Source organism: Microplitis mediator, chromosome 11, assembly GCF_029852145.1.
Source record: "Microplitis mediator isolate UGA2020A chromosome 11, iyMicMedi2.1, whole genome shotgun sequence".
Lineage (NCBI taxonomy): Eukaryota > Metazoa > Arthropoda > Insecta > Hymenoptera > Braconidae > Microplitis > Microplitis mediator.
This window is the reverse complement of record NC_079979.1, coordinates 11,074,982-11,095,700: the sequence shown is the minus strand read 5'-3', so window position 1 is coordinate 11,095,700 and position 20,719 is coordinate 11,074,982. Positions and strand designations below refer to the sequence as shown.

Genomic DNA, 20,719 nt, shown 5'->3' with positions numbered 1-20,719 from the left:
GCTCCTTTTTCATTTAAAGGCTGATATCTCAGCAGCAAATTGTCGTACAGAGAAACAAAAAAAAGCAAATTGTGGCTGAATAAATTTCCTAAACGAGCTATGAATTCGTTTTTTTGAAAAAATTTTTCCCGGCCCCGTAGACCTAAAAAACAAAACTAAAAAATTTAGAAAAATTTTGTCTCGACTTTTTTCTTATGATTCCGTAAAAACCGTGGCTCAAAAAAATATTTTGCTGGAAGATCTTCAAACTAGAGATTTCAAGCTTCAATTTGCTTTTTTTGTTTTTTCGATGCGATCATTTTTCACCAAAATACTATAACAGGGCTAAGCTGTTACTCTGGTCGTCCTTACTAAGGGCGCCACTGGAAGTAATAACGGCCTCCCAGAGCCGGATCTTTGATCGTCAGGGTCGGTGTAATTTTTATTTAATTGTAAGAGAAGGATGAGGAAGGATAATTTATAAATAAATTAATATAGTTTGACGTTTCACTTTTATACCTTTTATTTAATTAACCCTTTTAACTTTTTCTCTTATAACCTTTGTACCTTATAAACCTTTTAAACCTTATAACTATATATCTTAATAAACCTTATAACCTTTTATAAACCTTATTTTATATAAACCTTTTTATTTTATCCTTTATTATAACCCTTTTTATTTTAACCTTTTATATAAACCTTTTATTTTAAACCTTTTATTATAAACCTTTTATTTTAAATCTTTATTATAAACCCTTTATTTTAAACCTTATTATATAAACCATATTTTATTAATGACCCGCAATATTTATTTAACCAAATTTAATAACCCGCAATAATAAAATATAGCCGTTACCTTTGGCTTTAACACACACTCTCTCAATATAACAATAATAATTAACCCGCAATTATTTATTTCTTTAACTCACACACTCATTTACTCAGTCCCCTGGACTATAATCTACACACACACAATTTTATATATTTTCTAACCAATTGGCTTCCCGCCATAGACTAGTTCTCCCACCACAACTTTTACACTTTAATAAATAATTAATTAATTAAATATTTAAATTTTAGAGATTAATTCAATTAATTAATTATCTGGTTTTAATTCCTCCCTTAATTCTTTTACATATTTTATTTTCCGTTCTAATAATTTTATGAGTCGGTCACCTTTTCTCAACTTTTACTCTTATCTCCTTCCTCCAGTCTTTAACTATTTTATTCACGCGTTAATTTCCTAAATTTCCTTTTCCCGTTTATCTATTTATTTACTTCACTCAATTCATTTATTTATTTCATTAATTATTTTATTTATATTAATTTTCTTAATTAAAAATTTTACTTGTCACGACCGGTGACCTTGACGACAGAATTTATCCTCAATTTTCCCGAGACATTCTTTTATTTTAATAAATGTAATTTTCTTAAGTCTGTTTTATTTTGGATAATTTACTTCAATAATTAATTAATAATTTTCTCGACTAGAATATGGACTAGACCCGATAACTTCCGGTGCGTGGGTTACACGATCTACCTGGAAAGTTCTAGAATATTTCCGGCGAACTGCCTGGAAATATTTTCCTACGCGATAGCTCCGGCAACCTGCCTGGAGTCAATTAATTTAATTAATTTATATATTTTGATTCTAGCCAATTTCTTAATTTTTATTTCCCAGATTAATTTCGACGCGACGATACCTGATATATGACTAAATATTTAATAAATTTTTCCGGCTTTCGGCCTGGAATAAATTTATATAAATACCTGTACGCAAATTAATTTTCCGCTGTTTTCTGTCCTCGTCGTTTTCGTCTGGTATCTGGTCCTGGGTCCTTATGTAATTCTTTTGTCTTCTCCTCAGTGTTTCCGTCTCGCTTTGTCCGGTCTTTGTCTCCTCACTCTCTTTCTCTCGTCAAAACTCGCGTTCTCTCCTTCACCTGCTTTTCAATTAAAATCAGTAATCTTTCAAAATAATTACCGGCTATCTGCCTGGTAATTGTTAATAAATTTGAACAATTTATCGCTTGGTTCCACACTATGTACCAAGTCCCAAAATTAATTAATTACCTTTATAATTGAAATGGCGTCCGTTGAACTCAATTTTCTGCGTCTCTCCGTGTGGTCGTTCCGGTAACAAGTGTCGTCTCGCTTCCGTCTTCCCGATTATAATATCCTACCCCCCGCGTGGCTTCGGGAATCTTCGGACTTCCGACACTCCTACTTAATTCTAATTGGGGACTGACAGACGAGCCTCCAATTTCCACTCCCCGGTCGACTAGTCGCAACCTACCCGGATAACCCTGGGTGGTGTTCAACTATACCGACAGTGCGAACAATAGATTTTATTTAAATTAAATTTGAACGCGGTAAATTCAATTTTTTACCCCGTTACACTCCCCCCTGCCAGACTGTCGCCCGGTGGGTGAAAATTGCAGATGCTCGTCGTCCGAGGATACAGGAACAACAACTGGAACGAATGATGTTAATATGATTTTACCAAATAGAAAATGAACTTTTTATTAAGGAACTTTTACAGGTCCATATCTTTATCGGGGTCATTGAAGACTAGGTCATCATCTGAGTTGACCTGTAACTCCAGGAACTCTTCATCAACCTATGCCCCTGTCGTCAAATGCTGGCGTTTCCTCCTCACATCCAGAGTCCGCGGACATGTACCCTCTGCCGTACCGGGCACGTTCCCAGTTCTCTGGCTCGACCCAATCCATATGAGCCATATGGGGCCCATTCGGTCCTCGCTTCTTTTTCTTCGGCTTCTTTTTCTTCTTCTCGGGGCCAGTCGCTTGAGCTGCGGAACCACCAGCCTGGTCGACGGGTCGGGTTAAGACTCGTCGGCCGGCTAGGCCCTTGGCTACTGCTGGTTTTGTTATTTTGGCCGATGTTGATGCCGATGTTGATGCCGATGTTGATGCGGATGATGTAGACGGCTTTGACGTTGATGGAACCGCTGGCGTTGGCTTAGATGGTCTAGCCACTTTATTTTTAGCTGATTTTGGTTTTGCTGGCTCAGATGATGGAATTACTGATGATGTTGAAGCTGCTGTCGGGGATAAAGCCCTTGCCTCATCCTGCCAAGGTGTTACAGCAGGCCTGACAGGTGCAATCGTGACAGATGACCGGTCGACTACCATAGGAGCTGGATTTTCCAAGGGTCTTGAAGATGTTGACTCGGCTGCTAAAGAGGGGGTACTCTGGATACCCTCCTCGGCCTTGGATGGACGTGATGACATTAATACGTCAGGAATATCCACTCCCTCTCTTCTCCATTTCGCCACCTGCCAGGTCGACTCAGAGTGGAGTGACAGCTTCTTCAGGCCTTCCTTCATAATTGACTCGTCTGGCAGTTCCAAAATCTTTGCCAGCTTGGCCTTCCGTTGTTCTTTACGTTTAACATTTTTCGACCGACGTCTCTCTTCGACACTGAGCACTACTGGGGTCTGCGTCGCTACATGGCGAATAGGTCCAGATGTTTCAGTCGAGGTTGGCTTAACCACACTCATCGCTGCTGATGTTGGTAAGCTTGCAGCACCCTGATGAGTGGGTTCCTTAGCTGTGGTGCAACTAACTGAGCAGTTGGTCTTGCTCGTCGACGGACTCGCCACCGCTTCCTCGGCTTCCACGGGGCGGCTGGGGACAGGTGGTCGGTCCCCCGACACCACTGGGCCTAGTCGCTGGAGTGCAGACTGGCGTGGTGCCCCCGGTGATTGTTCCTCCGGTGTCCACAATCGACCTCGTAAACTAGTTACTACACGGCGATGTGGATGCCTACCTGGAGGTCCATAGGGTCTGCCTGCCCACGTGTTCTGCCGGTAATTTCTCCGGGTCATCTCGGTATAACCCCGAACTCCCTCTCGAGATCTACGTCTCCGATGTTCCATCTGAAATATAAACGGGTTAGTCATATGTTCGGGTTTAGATCGTTGCTTAATTTATTGAGAAACTTTTTACAGCTAAACGACTACTACGACGCGGTATTTTTAAGTCAGGTATGTAATGTGTACCAAGAGATTTACCGGAGTCATTTTTAAGCTCTACGACGAGTGGACTTATGATTTTACTGATTGTTACCGGCCCGAGATATTTCATGCCCAAGCTTGCGCTATATTTTTGGCTTTTACTACTTAATTTACGATTAGGATAGAAAACCTTATCGCCTAAATTTACTTCCGGTATCTTAAGTTCTAAATTTTTATTGTTAGATTGTCTTTCATTTTCAGCCCGCATTATACTCTCAACTTTATGACGGAGTTCGTCTAATCGTTGGACGCGCTGTTTCCATTCTTCATTGTCAGGAAGAAAATCTTCCATCTCCAGCTCTGTCAGTTTATCGGACAGCCTGGGTTCCTGTCCATGTACCAGGAAATATGGAGACAATTTTAATGCCGCATGATAAGAGCTGTTGTAGGCCAGTTGAAATTCACCTAGATGGTCATCCCATCTGGTTTGGTCTTTATTAATGTATGCTCTTATCATCGGTTTTAGAGTACGATTTATCCTTTCCACTGGATTGGCTTGTGGATGTGCGACAGCCAACGGTGTAAATTTTACTCCAACAGATTTTAAATATTCTTGTACGGTCTCATTGATAAACTCCCTGCCATTGTCTGTTACCAGGAACAGCGGGTAAGACCTCAAAGAAAATGTACGTTTGAAAGCTTCCAAAACAGCAGCTCCGGTATGTCGACGTAATGGATATAGTTCAATGAATCTAGTGTACAAATCTTGTATGACTAGAATATACTGGTGACCTTTTCTGGATCGAGTGAAAGGTCCAGTTACGTCTGCCGCGACAATAGCCCAAGGTCTTATCGGTTGTCGGGTTTGAAATGGAGCTTTAGATGATGATTGCTTGTATTTAGCTTGTTTACAAATTTCACAAGCTTCCACGTAACTTTCAACGTCGTGGTACATACCGGGCCAATAAAATTGAACTTTCAAACGTTCATACATTTTTTCCCTCCCTAGATGCGCAGCATCTGGGTCTTCATGATGTTTTTGGAGTATTTGATGGATTTCAGGATCTCGTAAAACAGTTTTCCACGCGCTGTCATCTCCAACGATTGATTTTAACGGGTCTGGACGATAATATTCAAGTTTATCTTCAACAATGCGCCAATCCGGATACCGCCCTGGATTGCGTCGCACGTTGTTAAATTTTACAGTATACCAGTTTGAGACTTGTAAATGTAGACAATTATCCGATCCGAGTTGTTCTTTAATTTCCAGCCAATCTTCTGGAACTTGATCTTCATAAATTCGAGACAGTGCATCAGGACCTTCATTTTCTGTCCCTTTTCGGTGTTCAATGGTTATTTGATGTGATAATAACTCCATTGCCCAACGGGCTAATCGGCCATTAGGGTCTCTCAGTGAATGCAACCATTTTAACGCAGCATGGTCTGTGATGACAGTGAAAGGGGTGCCTTCAAGATAGCAACGTAATTTTCGAACCGCCCAGACGACAGCTAGACACTCTTTTTCAGTTGTAGTATAGCGAGTCTCAGCACCTTTTAGTTGACGACTAAGACATATTAACAGAAATTCCTTCTGGGTCTCTGGATCTCGCTGTACTAAAAATGCTCCCAGTCCCGTATCACAGGCATCTGTGTATAGATAATACGGGAGTCCCACTTTAGGTACTGATAACGGCTGAGCATCAATTAACGCCCGTTTTAAATTCTGGAACGATTCTTCTTCTATGTCTCCCCACTTCCACTCCGTGTTGACTCCAGTCAATTTGTTTAAAGGACCCTGAGCCTTTGCGACGTCCTGTAGATGTCTATGATACCAGTTGACTAATCCAAGGAAACTGCGTAGCTGTTTTCTATTAGTTGGCCGTGGGTAATTTATTATTGGAGCTATTTTGTCTGGATCAGTGTGTAAACCATCTTTATTTACTATAAATCCCAAGAATTTAACTTCAGGTCGACAAAATTTACACTTATCTGGATTTATGAGTAACCCAGCATCTCTGAAGACTTCAAACACCAAACTTAGAATTCTTTTGTGTTCTTCTATGGTTTCACTGATGACTATCCAGTCATCCAAGTATGCGAAAACTTGATCAGCCCACTTCATCGGTAATTCTCGGTCGACTAGAATTTTATGGAATCTTTCCTTCAGCTCGTCCATAGCTTTTTGGAAAGTACTAGGAGCACCGACTAATCCATACGGCATCCGTAACCATTCGAATTGCCCTCGTCCTTCCACAGAAAAAGCGGTGAGAGGAATCGACGCAATTGCCATGCGGATCTGATGGAAAGCTTCTTTTAAATCCATAGTACTTATATAGACTGCACCGTGTAATGCGCTCAATATGCGTAGCATATTAGGTAACGGGTGAGCTGGTGGTATTGTAACTCGATTAATAGGCCGATAATCTACACAAAATCTCCAGGTGTTGTTGGGTTTGGCTACCATGACCGGTGAACATGACCACACACTGTAACTTGGTCTTATAAATTTCTTTTCAAGTAATTCGTCGATCTGCCTGTTTAATTCTTCATTTATCACAGGACTTCGTCTATACGGTTTAATTCTGACTGGTCTAGCATCAGGTCTCAAGACAATCTCGTGCTCGAGGATGTTAGTAAGTCCTTGATTCGGCATCGCTTCAAATTTTTTCATTTCAAGTTTGATAAAATTTCTGAAGTCTGATTCTTCATCAGTTGTCATTGATGAACACCTCGACGAATTTTCTTTACATAAGATTAGCTCAAATTGATGTATTTCAGGATGTCCACTGAACTGCCAAGTTCTCTCTTTGCTATTTATGATGACTCCAAATTGTAAAGCAAAATCCATTCCTAGGACTACGGAATGTCCAAGGTCTTCAAGTACACTCAGATATTGTTCACCAGCGACTGATCCTATCTGAATAATAAATGGAGCACCTCCGAGGCTTTTACACAGAGTGTGATTAGCAAGTAAAACACCCCGTTTTTGAGTCTCGTCAGGTCTTAAATCGCCCGAAGCATACTCCTTGATGTCTTCATATACTTTGGCATTAATATAGGACCTCTCGCTGCCAGTATCCAGGATACCATTTAATTTTATACCAAAAATCCAGAGCGATACTGGTATTCTTGCTGTAATTTCTGGTGGTTGTGGACCTGGACCGTGTACAAAAATTTTTCTTTCAGCCAGACGATATTTTTGAGCAGCTGACAATGGTTTATTTTGAAGGATTCTAGGAATGAAAGCTTCTCGGGATGTAGATGTTGTCACTGTATCTACTACCTGCGAGTCTGAAGACTGGCGAACAGAACTGCCTAGTTCCAGAGAACGCGGTGAAGATACATTAAGCTCGAGATCTTCTGGTTCCAATCCAGGTTGAAATTCATCCTCCCATTGAGTTTCAGGTTCATCGTCATCTGATTCTTCAATAGATGTAATTGAATAAATATTAATATTTTCATCTGGTTGATCGAGATCCTCCACAGTACAATTTGGATCTTCTAAAAATTTAATTACTTGATTAATGATTTCTATAGAATCACTTGACAGGTTTGCTTGAGTAAATTTAATAATATCTTCGACGTAAATCGTGTTCACGGACATGGTAGCCAGCTGTATTTTCCTGCCTGGAATGAAATGTTGCGGCGTACCTGCCTGCGACACTACATTCCGGCTTTCAGGTAGAGATGCTCTGCCTGGTTGAGAATAGGGCGGCGAACCTGCCTGCCCAATCTCAGACCGGCTAACGGGTTGAGATTCACTGCCTGGTTGAGAACTTTGCGGCAAACCTGCCTGCAAAGCCTCAGACCGGCTAACGGGTTGAGATTCACTGCCTGGTTGAGAATAGGGCGGCGAACCTGCCTGCCCAATTACCAACCGGCTATTTGTAATATCTTGTTCAGGTTTATTTAACCCCTTAGTTACTCCAAAATTATCCTGAGCCGACGGGGAATTCGGTCCAGGTTTTAATCGTTTTTTCGATTGTCTGCAGGTACTTTGTTATTCTCCTGACGGGCTGGAGATTGACTGTCAGATGAAGTTGGAGTAGTTGGTACATTATCATTAGCATAAACTACTAAATTGCAGTTATCACGAGTGTGTCCAACTTCATAGCAAATATTGCAGACTTCCTGTCTGGGATTTTGACATACCTCGAACGTGTGTCCTGGAACTCCGCAGTTGTAACATGGTCTGTTATATCTTGGAGCAACTGCTGGGTTTTGATTGAAGCCGGATAACCTCCCTGGCTCTTGATTCAACCGAGGTCTGAATTGTTGTTGTCTGTTGTTGTATTGGTAATTTTGAGGTCGATAATAATTATTATTATTCCTCATTGGCACGCCATATTTGTTGTTATATGTTGTCTGTGGTGGTGCAACCATCAAATTGCATCTCGAAGGTTCCAATTCATCGTCTTCGTATATCACCTCATCTACTGGAGATTGTATTATACCGAATCTAGTTTTATCTTGGAACTTCACGGTTTTGTTCACGGCAGTAGCAGGTTGTTGAGCCTCTTCTATACACCGGGTGGCCTCGTGCAAAGCATTTAGCAGATCTTCATATGTGTAAACTGATCTGGCAAATACTAGAGTTCGTAATTCATCTGTCAGATGATTACGGATGGAAGCGACTTGTTCTGGCACTGGTGGTGGTATCTGCATTGCCTGATACTTCTGTTGGATCTTTAGTACAAACTCCGTCACATTTTCCCCAGGTTTCATCCGCATCTTGCTGACCTCCATGATGATTTGGTGGTCAGTAGCCGAGCTGCCAAAAGCTTTTCTGAATTCCGTTTTAAATTGGATGTAATTTTCCCACCGTAAGTAGTTAGCATCGAACCATCGGGCTGCAGCTCCTTGGAGTATATAACTCATCGCTTTGAGTAAATCCCATTCGGACCAGCCTTCTCGGTGAGCTCTAGCCTCGGCAGCGTACAGGAAATCATTGACGGTCATGTTTTCTTGAGGAAAATGTAAATTTCCCATTTTCAGACTATGCAGAATGTCTTTCCACCGTCTGTCATCTTGATATCTGCCTGGATTCGGTTGAAATACCGGGTTCTGAGCGGGTACTCCCGGCAAATCGTGAAAACGACCTTCTGCCTGGGAGTAACTCCCTGCCCGTCCTCCTTGATGATCGTTATTAGGCACTGGAATCCGGCCTTGTTGTCCCATCTGTAGCTGACGTAATTGTTCTTGTAGATAGTTAATACGGTCTGCAACTGGTACATTCTGGCCATTAGAATCACGGTGATTATCTTGCTGCGCTTGTGGCTGGTGTAGATGTTGTTGGGGACCCAAGCTCTGAGGTCTATGAGCAGCTGGGCACTCCCCCCTCGCCAAACGTTGACCCACCGGGCCAATGTTTGCATTATTCAGCTGGAGTTCAGCTGCTCTCCAGTCCACTGGTGAGTTTGACCGCCATGAATTTTCCCGTGAAACAAATCTGTTTTCCATTTCTCGTTGACGATCCAAAAGTTCTACCATCATCTGGGACAATTGATTAATTGTAGCAGCATTCTCGCCGTTGATATTTCTCTGATTGGATGACAGTTGACGTAATTGTTGAGTGCTGCTGTCCATTCGGTGAAATATTCGCTGCATATCTGGTGGTATATTGTCTTGTAGGTGATTAAGACTGCCAGCAAAATCCAATTGACTATTAATAGCTCCATCCTGTTCAGGTAACAGCCTACGGGGATCTCCAGCCTGCGTTCTGGGTGGAAAATTCCATCCATCAGCGGCTCCGATCATCCCGTGGCTACCTGGTAACGTATTTGTTGGTACTGGATACGGTGGTGGTAGATCCAGTGATAATGAATTTGGTAATATTGAATTTGTAACCATGCTAGTGGTTGTAGTTACTGTTGGCGTTGTTCTGGTTGACGTGGTTACTGTTGTGACTGTTGATAATCTTAATGGTGCACCAGGAGTAGACGTGGTTGTCAAGCGGTTATGTCCCCTACCTGCTGACAATCTACGTGCTTCTGCCATTTCAAGATCTTCTACTTGATCGAACATAATTACCATTTATAATTTATTCGTTAGAATATTTGTAATAATAATAATAATAATTTATCACACAACCAAATTTGTTGAAAAATTTATTTTAAGTTTTATTCTCGACAGAAAACTTAATTTTTTTTTTTGTTTGTGATATTTTATGTCCAAGTAAAATTTAGTCTTTGTGTTTACAATATTAAATGTGACTAAATTTTAATCTTTTTATTTTTCAGTCTTAAGTTTTGAGGATTATTCTATTTATAGAATATTGACGCGTCCGGTAAATTTTAAGCCGATTTTATTTTACTCGATTTTATTTTTCGTGTAAAATTATTTTATGTATAAATTTTATTTTAGTGAAATAATTGTAATTAGTACTAATAAATTATTTACTTATGATTTATTTTATGATAATTAATTTTAGTTTAATCACAATAATCAGTCTTAATATTTTCAACAATTTATTTACCTTCAAAATTTATCATTACTTTCAATTATTTTTCCACCCAATTTTATCAATAAAAATTTAATTCAAAATTTACCGTTTTTCAAAAAATTTTTTTGACAAATTTATTTTCCAAAATAATTTTTTTTCAATCTCCACGCCACACTACTTTAAAATTTACTAGTGTCCACGCCACACTTATTTACCATTTGCTTATCACGCGACTTTTATTCATAAATTATTTCCTCAACCACTCTTACAATTAATTACGGGGTTTTTCAAAAGTTGGGCGCCAAATATAACAGGGCTAAGCTGTTACTCTGGTCGTCCTTACTAAGGGCGCCACTGGAAGTAATAACGGCCTCCCAGAGCCGGATCTTTGATCGTCAGGGTCGGTGTAATTTTTATTTAATTGTAAGAGAAGGATGAGGAAGGATAATTTATAAATAAATTAATATAGTTTGACGTTTCACTTTTATACCTTTTATTTAATTAACCCTTTTAACTTTTTCTCTTATAACCTTTGTACCTTATAAACCTTTTAAACCTTATAACTATATATCTTAATAAACCTTATAACCTTTTATAAACCTTATTTTATATAAACCTTTTTATTTTATCCTTTATTATAACCCTTTTTATTTTAACCTTTTATATAAACCTTTTATTTTAAACCTTTTATTATAAACCTTTTATTTTAAATCTTTATTATAAACCCTTTATTTTAAACCTTATTATATAAACCATATTTTATTAATGACCCGCAATATTTATTTAACCAAATTTAATAACCCGCAATAATAAAATATAGCCGTTACCTTTGGCTTTAACACACACTCTCTCAATATAACAATAATAATTAACCCGCAATTATTTATTTCTTTAACTCACACACTCATTTACTCAGTCCCCTGGACTATAATCTACACACACACAATTTTATATATTTTCTAACCAATTGGCTTCCCGCCATAGACTAGTTCTCCCACCACAACTTTTACACTTTAATAAATAATTAATTAATTAAATATTTAAATTTTAGAGATTAATTCAATTAATTAATTATCTGGTTTTAATTCCTCCCTTAATTCTTTTACATATTTTATTTTCCGTTCTAATAATTTTATGAGTCGGTCACCTTTTCTCAACTTTTACTCTTATCTCCTTCCTCCAGTCTTTAACTATTTTATTCACGCGTTAATTTCCTAAATTTCCTTTTCCCGTTTATCTATTTATTTACTTCACTCAATTCATTTATTTATTTCATTAATTATTTTATTTATATTAATTTTCTTAATTAAAAATTTTACTTGTCACGACCGGTGACCTTGACGACAGAATTTATCCTCAATTTTCCCGAGACATTCTTTTATTTTAATAAATGTAATTTTCTTAAGTCTGTTTTATTTTGGATAATTTACTTCAATAATTAATTAATAATTTTCTCGACTAGAATATGGACTAGACCCGATAACTTCCGGTGCGTGGGTTACACGATCTACCTGGAAAGTTCTAGAATATTTCCGGCGAACTGCCTGGAAATATTTTCCTACGCGATAGCTCCGGCAACCTGCCTGGAGTCAATTAATTTAATTAATTTATATATTTTGATTCTAGCCAATTTCTTAATTTTTATTTCCCAGATTAATTTCGACGCGACGATACCTGATATATGACTAAATATTTAATAAATTTTTCCGGCTTTCGGCCTGGAATAAATTTATATAAATACCTGTACGCAAATTAATTTTCCGCTGTTTTCTGTCCTCGTCGTTTTCGTCTGGTATCTGGTCCTGGGTCCTTATGTAATTCTTTTGTCTTCTCCTCAGTGTTTCCGTCTCGCTTTGTCCGGTCTTTGTCTCCTCACTCTCTTTCTCTCGTCAAAACTCGCGTTCTCTCCTTCACCTGCTTTTCAATTAAAATCAGTAATCTTTCAAAATAATTACCGGCTATCTGCCTGGTAATTGTTAATAAATTTGAACAATTTATCGCTTGGTTCCACACTATGTACCAAGTCCCAAAATTAATTAATTACCTTTATAATTGAAATGGCGTCCGTTGAACTCAATTTTCTGCGTCTCTCCGTGTGGTCGTTCCGGTAACAAGTGTCGTCTCGCTTCCGTCTTCCCGATTATAATATCCTACCCCCCGCGTGGCTTCGGGAATCTTCGGACTTCCGACACTCCTACTTAATTCTAATTGGGGACTGACAGACGAGCCTCCAATTTCCACTCCCCGGTCGACTAGTCGCAACCTACCCGGATAACCCTGGGTGGTGTTCAACTATACCGACAGTGCGAACAATAGATTTTATTTAAATTAAATTTGAACGCGGTAAATTCAATTTTTTACCCCGTTACAATACGGCCTTCCAAAAATCACTAAAAAATTTATAAAATTTTCTTGTTCCTTTAATTTTTTGGATAAGTGTATATAGAAATTGTATACAATTCTATACAAGTCTATATAATTATATACAATTTTATACAAATTATATACAATTCTATATAATTATATACAATTCTATATAATTGCAATATGTAGAATTGTATATAATTATATAGAATTGTATACAATTTGTATAGATTTGTATACAATTTCTATCCAAATTGTATACAATTTGATCGGGCCAAACGTTCTATCCAATTATATATAGTCTATATATAATTATATATAGTCCATATATAATTGATATATAATTCTATACAATTGTATAAAATCTTTTTTCATCGGGTAACTAAAAATAAATAACAAAGTAATTTTAGTTACTTCAACTATTTTCTTAAAGTCATCTGAACAATGAATAGTTATCATAACTATTCAAATTTGTCACACCAACTAAATAAAAATGGTTGGTTACAACTATATAAAATGTTTTACCACTACTATCTAAAAATTGTTGCATCAACAGCAAAATTATAGTGATATACGGAGACAAATAAAAAAATCGTTGAATCAACTATTTGAAAATAGTTAAGAAAATATAGTTATTGCTACAAACTGTTATTAGTTAGATTTAGCTCCTAATAATAGTTGATTTTACTACTTAATTTTTATTGTGACTACTAGACTTTTAAATTAGCAATAACTAAAAATAAATAAGAAAAAAATTTTAGTTACTTCAACTATTTTTTTAAAGTCATCTAATCAATAAATAGTTATAATAACTATTTAAATTTGTTGCACCAACTTAATTAAAATATTTATCTCTTTTTAGTTGTGGCAACTACTGGGATTTCTCTCAGTGAAGAAGTCTTCAGCTAAATTTTTAGCTTAATATCTCCACCCATTACGGAGTTATCATTTTTGCTTAAAAATGATATATCTTTGCCTACAATTATGATAATCTCACTTCATGGGGGGTAATTTTTTTTTATTTTCAACGCTCTTTCTAAACAAAAATTTCAAAACTGAAAAAAAATCTGGGCATCGGTTGGCCCTGCGGGCCAGCCCCAAAACTTCTCGCTGTTTTCGAGCTCGAATATGCTATTACATGCAATCATTTTTTTATGAGCTTTTCAAGCTCTAACAAGTTACGTTCTATGCTAGAGTTTGAAAAGTTAAGAATCGAAAATCATTAATGAAGAAGCGGTTTTTAAATTTTTATTCCCGATTATGTTTAATGAAATAAATGTATTGAGGCAGAAATCAATGTCAGTGATCAAAATCAAGATTTAAATAAGTTTTAACTTAGGTCAGAGCAATAATATATGAAATATCCGAGAAAAATTTTAAAAACTGTTTTTTCAATTTTTCGCTGATAATATGATTTAAACTAAACAACAAGTTAGATGACATTATATTATGATTGAAGAAGACTATAAAGAGGAAGAGTTGGTATGTTTTTAGTACGTTATATTTTGATTTATCCTGAAAAAACACCATTTTTTATTATTTTTTTAACTTTTCAGCGCCGATATCTTTTGAACTAATAAACCGATTTAGACGTTTGAGGCGGTAATCGACGCGTTTTTTTGAATTCTAGAGCCGATAAAAATTTGAAATCGATCGGTTCAGCCGTCGTTTCAAAAATATTTCGAAAAACCCGTTTTTCACCATTTTTTTTTCCAACGATATGTCTCGAACAAATTAACCGATTGAAATGGTTAAGGCGGCGATAGACGCGTTTTATAAAGTTCGAGAGCTGATTTGATTTTGAAGTCGATCGTTTGACTCGTTTCTAAGAAATAAACAAAAAACTAAAGAAACAAATTTTTTTTCGTAGTTTGCAAATATTTTCGAGTCTACTTGATCAAATGATCTGAAATTTTTAGGAAAGTTGATGGTCAACAAGCTCTTTTGATTGCTATTTTAACCATCGAAATCGGTTCATTAGTTAAAAAGTTATAAAGCTTTCACATCCACACACACACAGCCGCACACACACATATATATACATACATACAAACAGACACTTGGACATCATTCTGAAAATAGTCAGAATAGCTTCCTAGGACCTTAAAACGTCGGCATCTGGTGAAAACTCGATCTTCGAAAATCGGGGTGAAAACAATAACTTCCCGAACTTTTTGAAAATCATCGATTTTCGTGGCGGGAAGTTAAAAATTATAAATGTACCTTGAAATTAAGATATGTTAATACCTACGATCCTTGACATCCTGATGCAAGCAATCAAGTCTGGAATTTAAAGTAAAGAGGTAGGTAAAATATTAAAAAATAATATTTTTGTCATATCAACCGCGAAAGTTGGATTTTCGAGCAACATGCAGATGGCGCAAACTATACGATTTCTGGCAATCTATAGTTTAGTTAACTTTCCTCTAACTTGTATCAAAAAGTAACTTTTCTCTCTCTCTATCTTTCTGTACATTCCTACACGACTTAAAAATCTTTGTGACAGTCGAATCTTGTAAACGACTTCAACATATACGTACATTTAATCCGTCTCCATTTAATCTTGTGTGACAAGCTGTCAGAATCCCTACCGTTCCGCATACTTATCGAAAATAACTATATTATGATGCCTCCACCGTTAAAAATATAAGAAAAAATAATTTTGGACGAATTAAAACCAAAGCTCATAAAAATATTGTTACTTTTTTGTCGGTCAATGTAGATGGACTTAAGGGTTTATCATCCCCTAAACTTGATTTTTCGAAAAAACCCAAAAAGTCGTACCCTCTACTTTTTTTTCCTCTTTCGATCGCCGTTGGTTTAGTTAAATTCATCGAAAAGTTTTTTTTTAATAAAAGTTTTGTAAATTTCAACCCTTATAACTTTTGTTCTATTTATTCTTTTATTATAACACCAATGGAACTTATCATCATTTTTTACCCTGAAAACGATGCCGTTGTTCCCATTCGATTATTCAAACTGCAAGTCTGCAAAACTTGCAAAACACCCCTTTGGAGCCTAAACTTTGACGGGTGGCTTTACCTCCTAAATAGGTTTTTCTGCCGATAATAAAAAAAAAAATACGTGTCTCTTAGATTTCGACGGAGAATAACATATCAGTTATATCGAAATCGGAGGGGGACATCTGGAAATGTTTCCTTGTTAGTGCAAGACACGACCGTGTCTCCCCTGATTGAAAGAAACGATTCAAATCCCTCGCGGTTTTGAAAATACCGAAATAATACCAGAACAGTGCTGCCAATCTCCGGGTAATTACCCGTTTTTTGGACAATGCTTGTTTTTCACTGGCTATCCTTATACTATGCACTTGTTCCGTGCTACACTGCACTATTTTACATATATTACTTGTCATTCAGTGTATTGACTCATAAATCAACCACCATAACTCAAAGTATATGCCTACTTGCATGATTTTTGTAGTTTCGTCCTGAGTACGTTAACGGACTCGTCAGTAAGGCTATGTTAACACACTCTTGCCTTAGACTACATCTCTAACTAGTACGCGCCGGCGTAAAACTGTGTATCGGGCTTCAGTCAAACACTATACTAGCAAGGGAAGACGGATACCCTTCAAACTACTTGCAACAAAGTGGGCGTGTTCAGAAATACACTCTGGAGGTGAAAAATTACCCATCTAGGTGTGATTAGTACCTTTGTAATGTTAAATCGCATCTCTGGTTCGACCAGAGGATATTTCTGAACACAGGAGTTGAATATTTTCTCTTTCAGAGTGTGTTTCTGAACAAGCCTAGTGTGAGGTGAGCAATTGTACACCTTTATAGTATTAAATTAACAAAAATATGCCAATTTTCACTATTACAAGAGTTCAAATTATTTTAAACTCTTAGTTAGACCTTTCTATCACCACCGTCCGTCTTACAGTATTATATAAAATTACCTATATTCATTAGAAAAATTTATTTTGGAAAATTGCATGATTTGATGTTACTTTTGTCAATTTATATCTAGACTAGATATATATCTGAAGAAATCACGTGATCTTAAAAGAAAAATAAACCAAAATTACATAAAAAAATTGTTTTCTTAATTTTTTTTACTCGAAGTTATTTGATGCCCATCTTGGGTGGTGGTTCAAAAATTTTGATTTCCAACATAGAATTTTTTTAATTTTTTTGAAAAAAATCAAACGTGTCCCATTCAACGAAAAACTACTTTTTGACTACAAGTGACTGAAAAAGTATAAAAAAATTTTTTTTTTCAGTTTTGAAATTTTTTTCCAGAAAGAGCGTTGAAAATAAAAAAAATGACCCCCCATAAAGTGAGATTATCATAACTATAGTAAAAAATATATCATTTTTGAGCAAAAATGATAACTCCGGAGTGGGTGGAGATAAAGAGCTAAAAATTTAGCTGAAGACTTCTGTCTACATGCATGAAAACATATTAAATAATCAAAAAAATTTAAGAGGGTCACCGTCGCAATGTCGTTGAATTGATATGGAATGACCCATATACATATGTACAAAAAAATATATTTACTAATTCCTGTACTTGTTTCTTTTCTTTTCGATAGATTTCAAAAACTCATGACTGATGCACCGTAAATATGGAGTATACATAAAGTCATTAAAAAATGCCTCATCCATGTGTGGTATGTGGGCGTTCTCGGATGAATCCAAATAACCGAGAAGAAGAATATATGTTTTTTGGTTTTCCTGTAAATTATGATGATCGTTGCAAAAAGTGGCTTGAATTTTGTGGCCGTGAAGATCTTTATAAATTAACAAAAAAACAATTACTTCAACGTATGGTGTGTTCTAAACACTTTCAAGAAAAAGACTTTCTCAATGAATATTTGGATCGTTTAAATTGTACCGCTGTACCGACTATATACGATCCTAAACAAAGTTTATATAATATTACTTGTGTATTGTGTGGAAGGTATCGTAAAGATCCGCCAGACCCGGATTATGATGGCACAACGTTTCATCATTTTCCAGGTGAAGAATTTCGCTGTCTCAAATGGCTAGATTTCGTTGGAATTGATTCTTATTATCGTTTGACACGGAAAGAAATTTTATATTGTTATATTTGTTCTCATCATTTTATAAAATCACAATTTTTACCGGGTTACCGTAATCGTCTTATCGATAATGCCGTACCGGTGATCCGTAATCCTGATTCGATAGACTATGAATTAGTTGTTGAATTACCACCTGCCAATATAATCAAACCAACTAGTGAGAAAATAAAGAAATTTGAACCATTACCACCAGAAGTATTAGAAAGCCAGGCATGTGCAGCATGCGGGCGATCTCGTTCTGACCCAATGAACCGTGTAGAAAAATACAAATTTCATCCGTTTCCTGCTTATGAGATAGGTCGTTGTTTAAGATGGTGTCAATTTTTGGGTCGTGAAGATTTATTAAGAATGTCACCTAATCAAATTCGTAAACTTGTATTGTGCTCAAAGCATTTTTTATCTGGTCAATCATTTCAAAAAATCGGACCATGTGATGCTGTACCCACTATTAAAGATTTTGAAGAAATAACAATGCCTATTGACTCTGGGGATTATATGGATCAAAAAATTAAGCAATCGTCAGCAAGTGAATTAATTAATGAAAATCCAGGTCATTTAAACAGTGAATGTGTGCTTGCTGATAGTGATAAACGTAAAAAAAAAAAAGAGGCATCCATAGTATCTAGTAAAAAACCGTTTATCGCGAATAAACCTATGCCATTAGCTAAAAAACGTGGTAAATCTAAACGACCTACGTTAATTACTATTCCAAAACCACCACCACCATCATTACAACCATCACCACAAATGATGATTGATAACCGTGTATTACGTAAATTACCATTACCACCGGCATCAAATAATTGTGATTTATGGAAATTCACACAAATCCAACCTAACCAAATACAACCGATAACAATTGCTAATAATATAACACCATTAACTAATGTTCATGCGACGAATGTTAAAAAAGTTATACTACCATTTGCGGGTAATATTTCAAATTTAGGTAAACCTATTCCTGTATCAAGTTTAGAAAGTATTCCACCGGGTTTATTAATAAAAATTGATTTTCCTGAAACGAATAATACACATGTGAATAATGTCAAACCGCAAAAACGTGAAAAAATAGATAATAATGATGATCAATCGATGGTGGTATTGCAGAAATGTAAACGAGGACGCAAACGTAAAATGCAAAATCGAATCGTGAACATTGTAAATGAACAACAACCTGAAACACTTAATCATAACTTAGAAGAATTGTTGACGCTGACAAAAGAGACGAATGAAGATGACGAAGCACTTTTAGAAAATGACATTACGGATGAAGTTATAATTGAAACAATTGATGAGAACTACCATGATGAGAGTTTGGAAGAAGAACAAGGAGGGCGAGAAAAAAATGCAGAAGAAATCTTAGAAATTGATAATGCTGACGTTGTTAATGAAGAAATCGATTTACATAACCAGTTTGTATTCAATACGATTGTTGAAAATAATGGACAACAACAAAAAACAAATGAGAAAGAACGACAACAGTCTAATTGTGGAAGACGAAAAACTGAACGTAGAGTGATGACTGCTCGTACTCGAAACACTCTTTTACCTATTAGAAATGAAATAAACCGGTTTTTACAAAACTTACAACCACAAGTTCGTCGACTGCCGGAAAATGCAAGAGCACGAATCAAGTGCTTTATTTTAACCATGATTAATAATCATTTGTAAATATTATTTTGGTAATAAAAATAATAATAAATGTTTTTTTTTAATATGGTTGAAAAGTGATAAAAAAAATACCCTCGCAGATTTGAATCACGGTGGAAACACTGTGATTACGCGGTGTATCCACCGTGATTCCACGGTGGCTTGACCACTGTGTATACACGGTGTTTCTACTGTGATTACGCGGTGTATCCACCATGATTCCACGGTGGCTTTGTGCTATTTCACCACCGTGGTTCCACGGTGTATCCACTGCGTAATCACAGTGGAAACACCGTGTATACACAGTGGTCAAGCCACCGTGGAATCACGGTGGATACACCGCGTAATCACAGTGGTAAAATGCAACAAACCCACCGTGTTTCCACCGTGATTCAAATCTGCGAGGGATATCCGACAAATTAATCGAATATTATTTAATAGTGATAGTAATAATTCTATTAGATATAATAAAATTAAGCTTAAGTTATCGTAATGTAAGAAGATATGATCGATATGAAGTATAAGAACGTATACTACAAATAAACAAATATTAACTAAATTATCATATATTTTTAATACTATTTCGGCATGATTATGTGTTTTCGCCCTACTATAAATAGTAGTTAATTAATAACTAATAATTTACATATTATTCAATAAATAGTTATCAGATTGTCGAAATTATTATTTATTAATACATGCATAAGGATAATTTTTTGAAAACACTTACCAGACAATTTAAAGTAAACCTGATCAAAAAAACAATAGAAATATTAGACTAATAAACACGAATACCTTCTGTTTTGCATTTGATTCTTTTATTTTTAAAAATTTCTCGAAATTGAGCTTATATCATTACCGGAAAATATTTAGAAACAGAAGAAAAATTATTTGTCTTGATCCACATTTATCACACACAGAAAAAAAGGAATTCTTGGGTCAAGAAAAAAATCGTTTCCAAAAATAAATTCTTAAATTAAAATATCCTATTTTCTTGTTTGAAAAAAATTTCTCTTGGTAAAAAATTTTTTTTTTTAATTAAAATATATAAAACTCTCCAATAAAGAAATTTAATCTTGATTTAAAAATACAAATTTTTGCTTTAAATGTTTTTAGTTTCTCCGAACAAGAAAATAACTTAGTTGGCTCAAGAAAATTTAGCTCTTGGTTTCAGAAGATACCAACTCATTCTAAAAACATCGTTCTCTCGAATGTAGTCGATATCGATTCATTTCGGTA

At 36.1% G+C, this 20,719-nt stretch overlaps 1 protein-coding gene across 1 annotated transcript in view; it reads left to right on the top strand.

The window, feature by feature from the left end:
* Positions 1 to 19,663, top strand: part of LOC130677128 (uncharacterized) — a 39,609-nt gene extending 19,946 nt beyond the window's left edge. The window contains exon 2 of the mRNA XM_057483754.1: positions 17,321 to 19,663. Coding sequence (XP_057339737.1) covers positions 17,381 to 19,501 — 2,121 coding nt within the window. The 5' untranslated portion in view covers positions 17,321 to 17,380 and the 3' untranslated portion in view covers positions 19,502 to 19,663. The remainder of the gene's footprint in view (positions 1 to 17,320) is intronic.
* Positions 19,664 to 20,719: the final 1,056 nt, after the last annotated feature.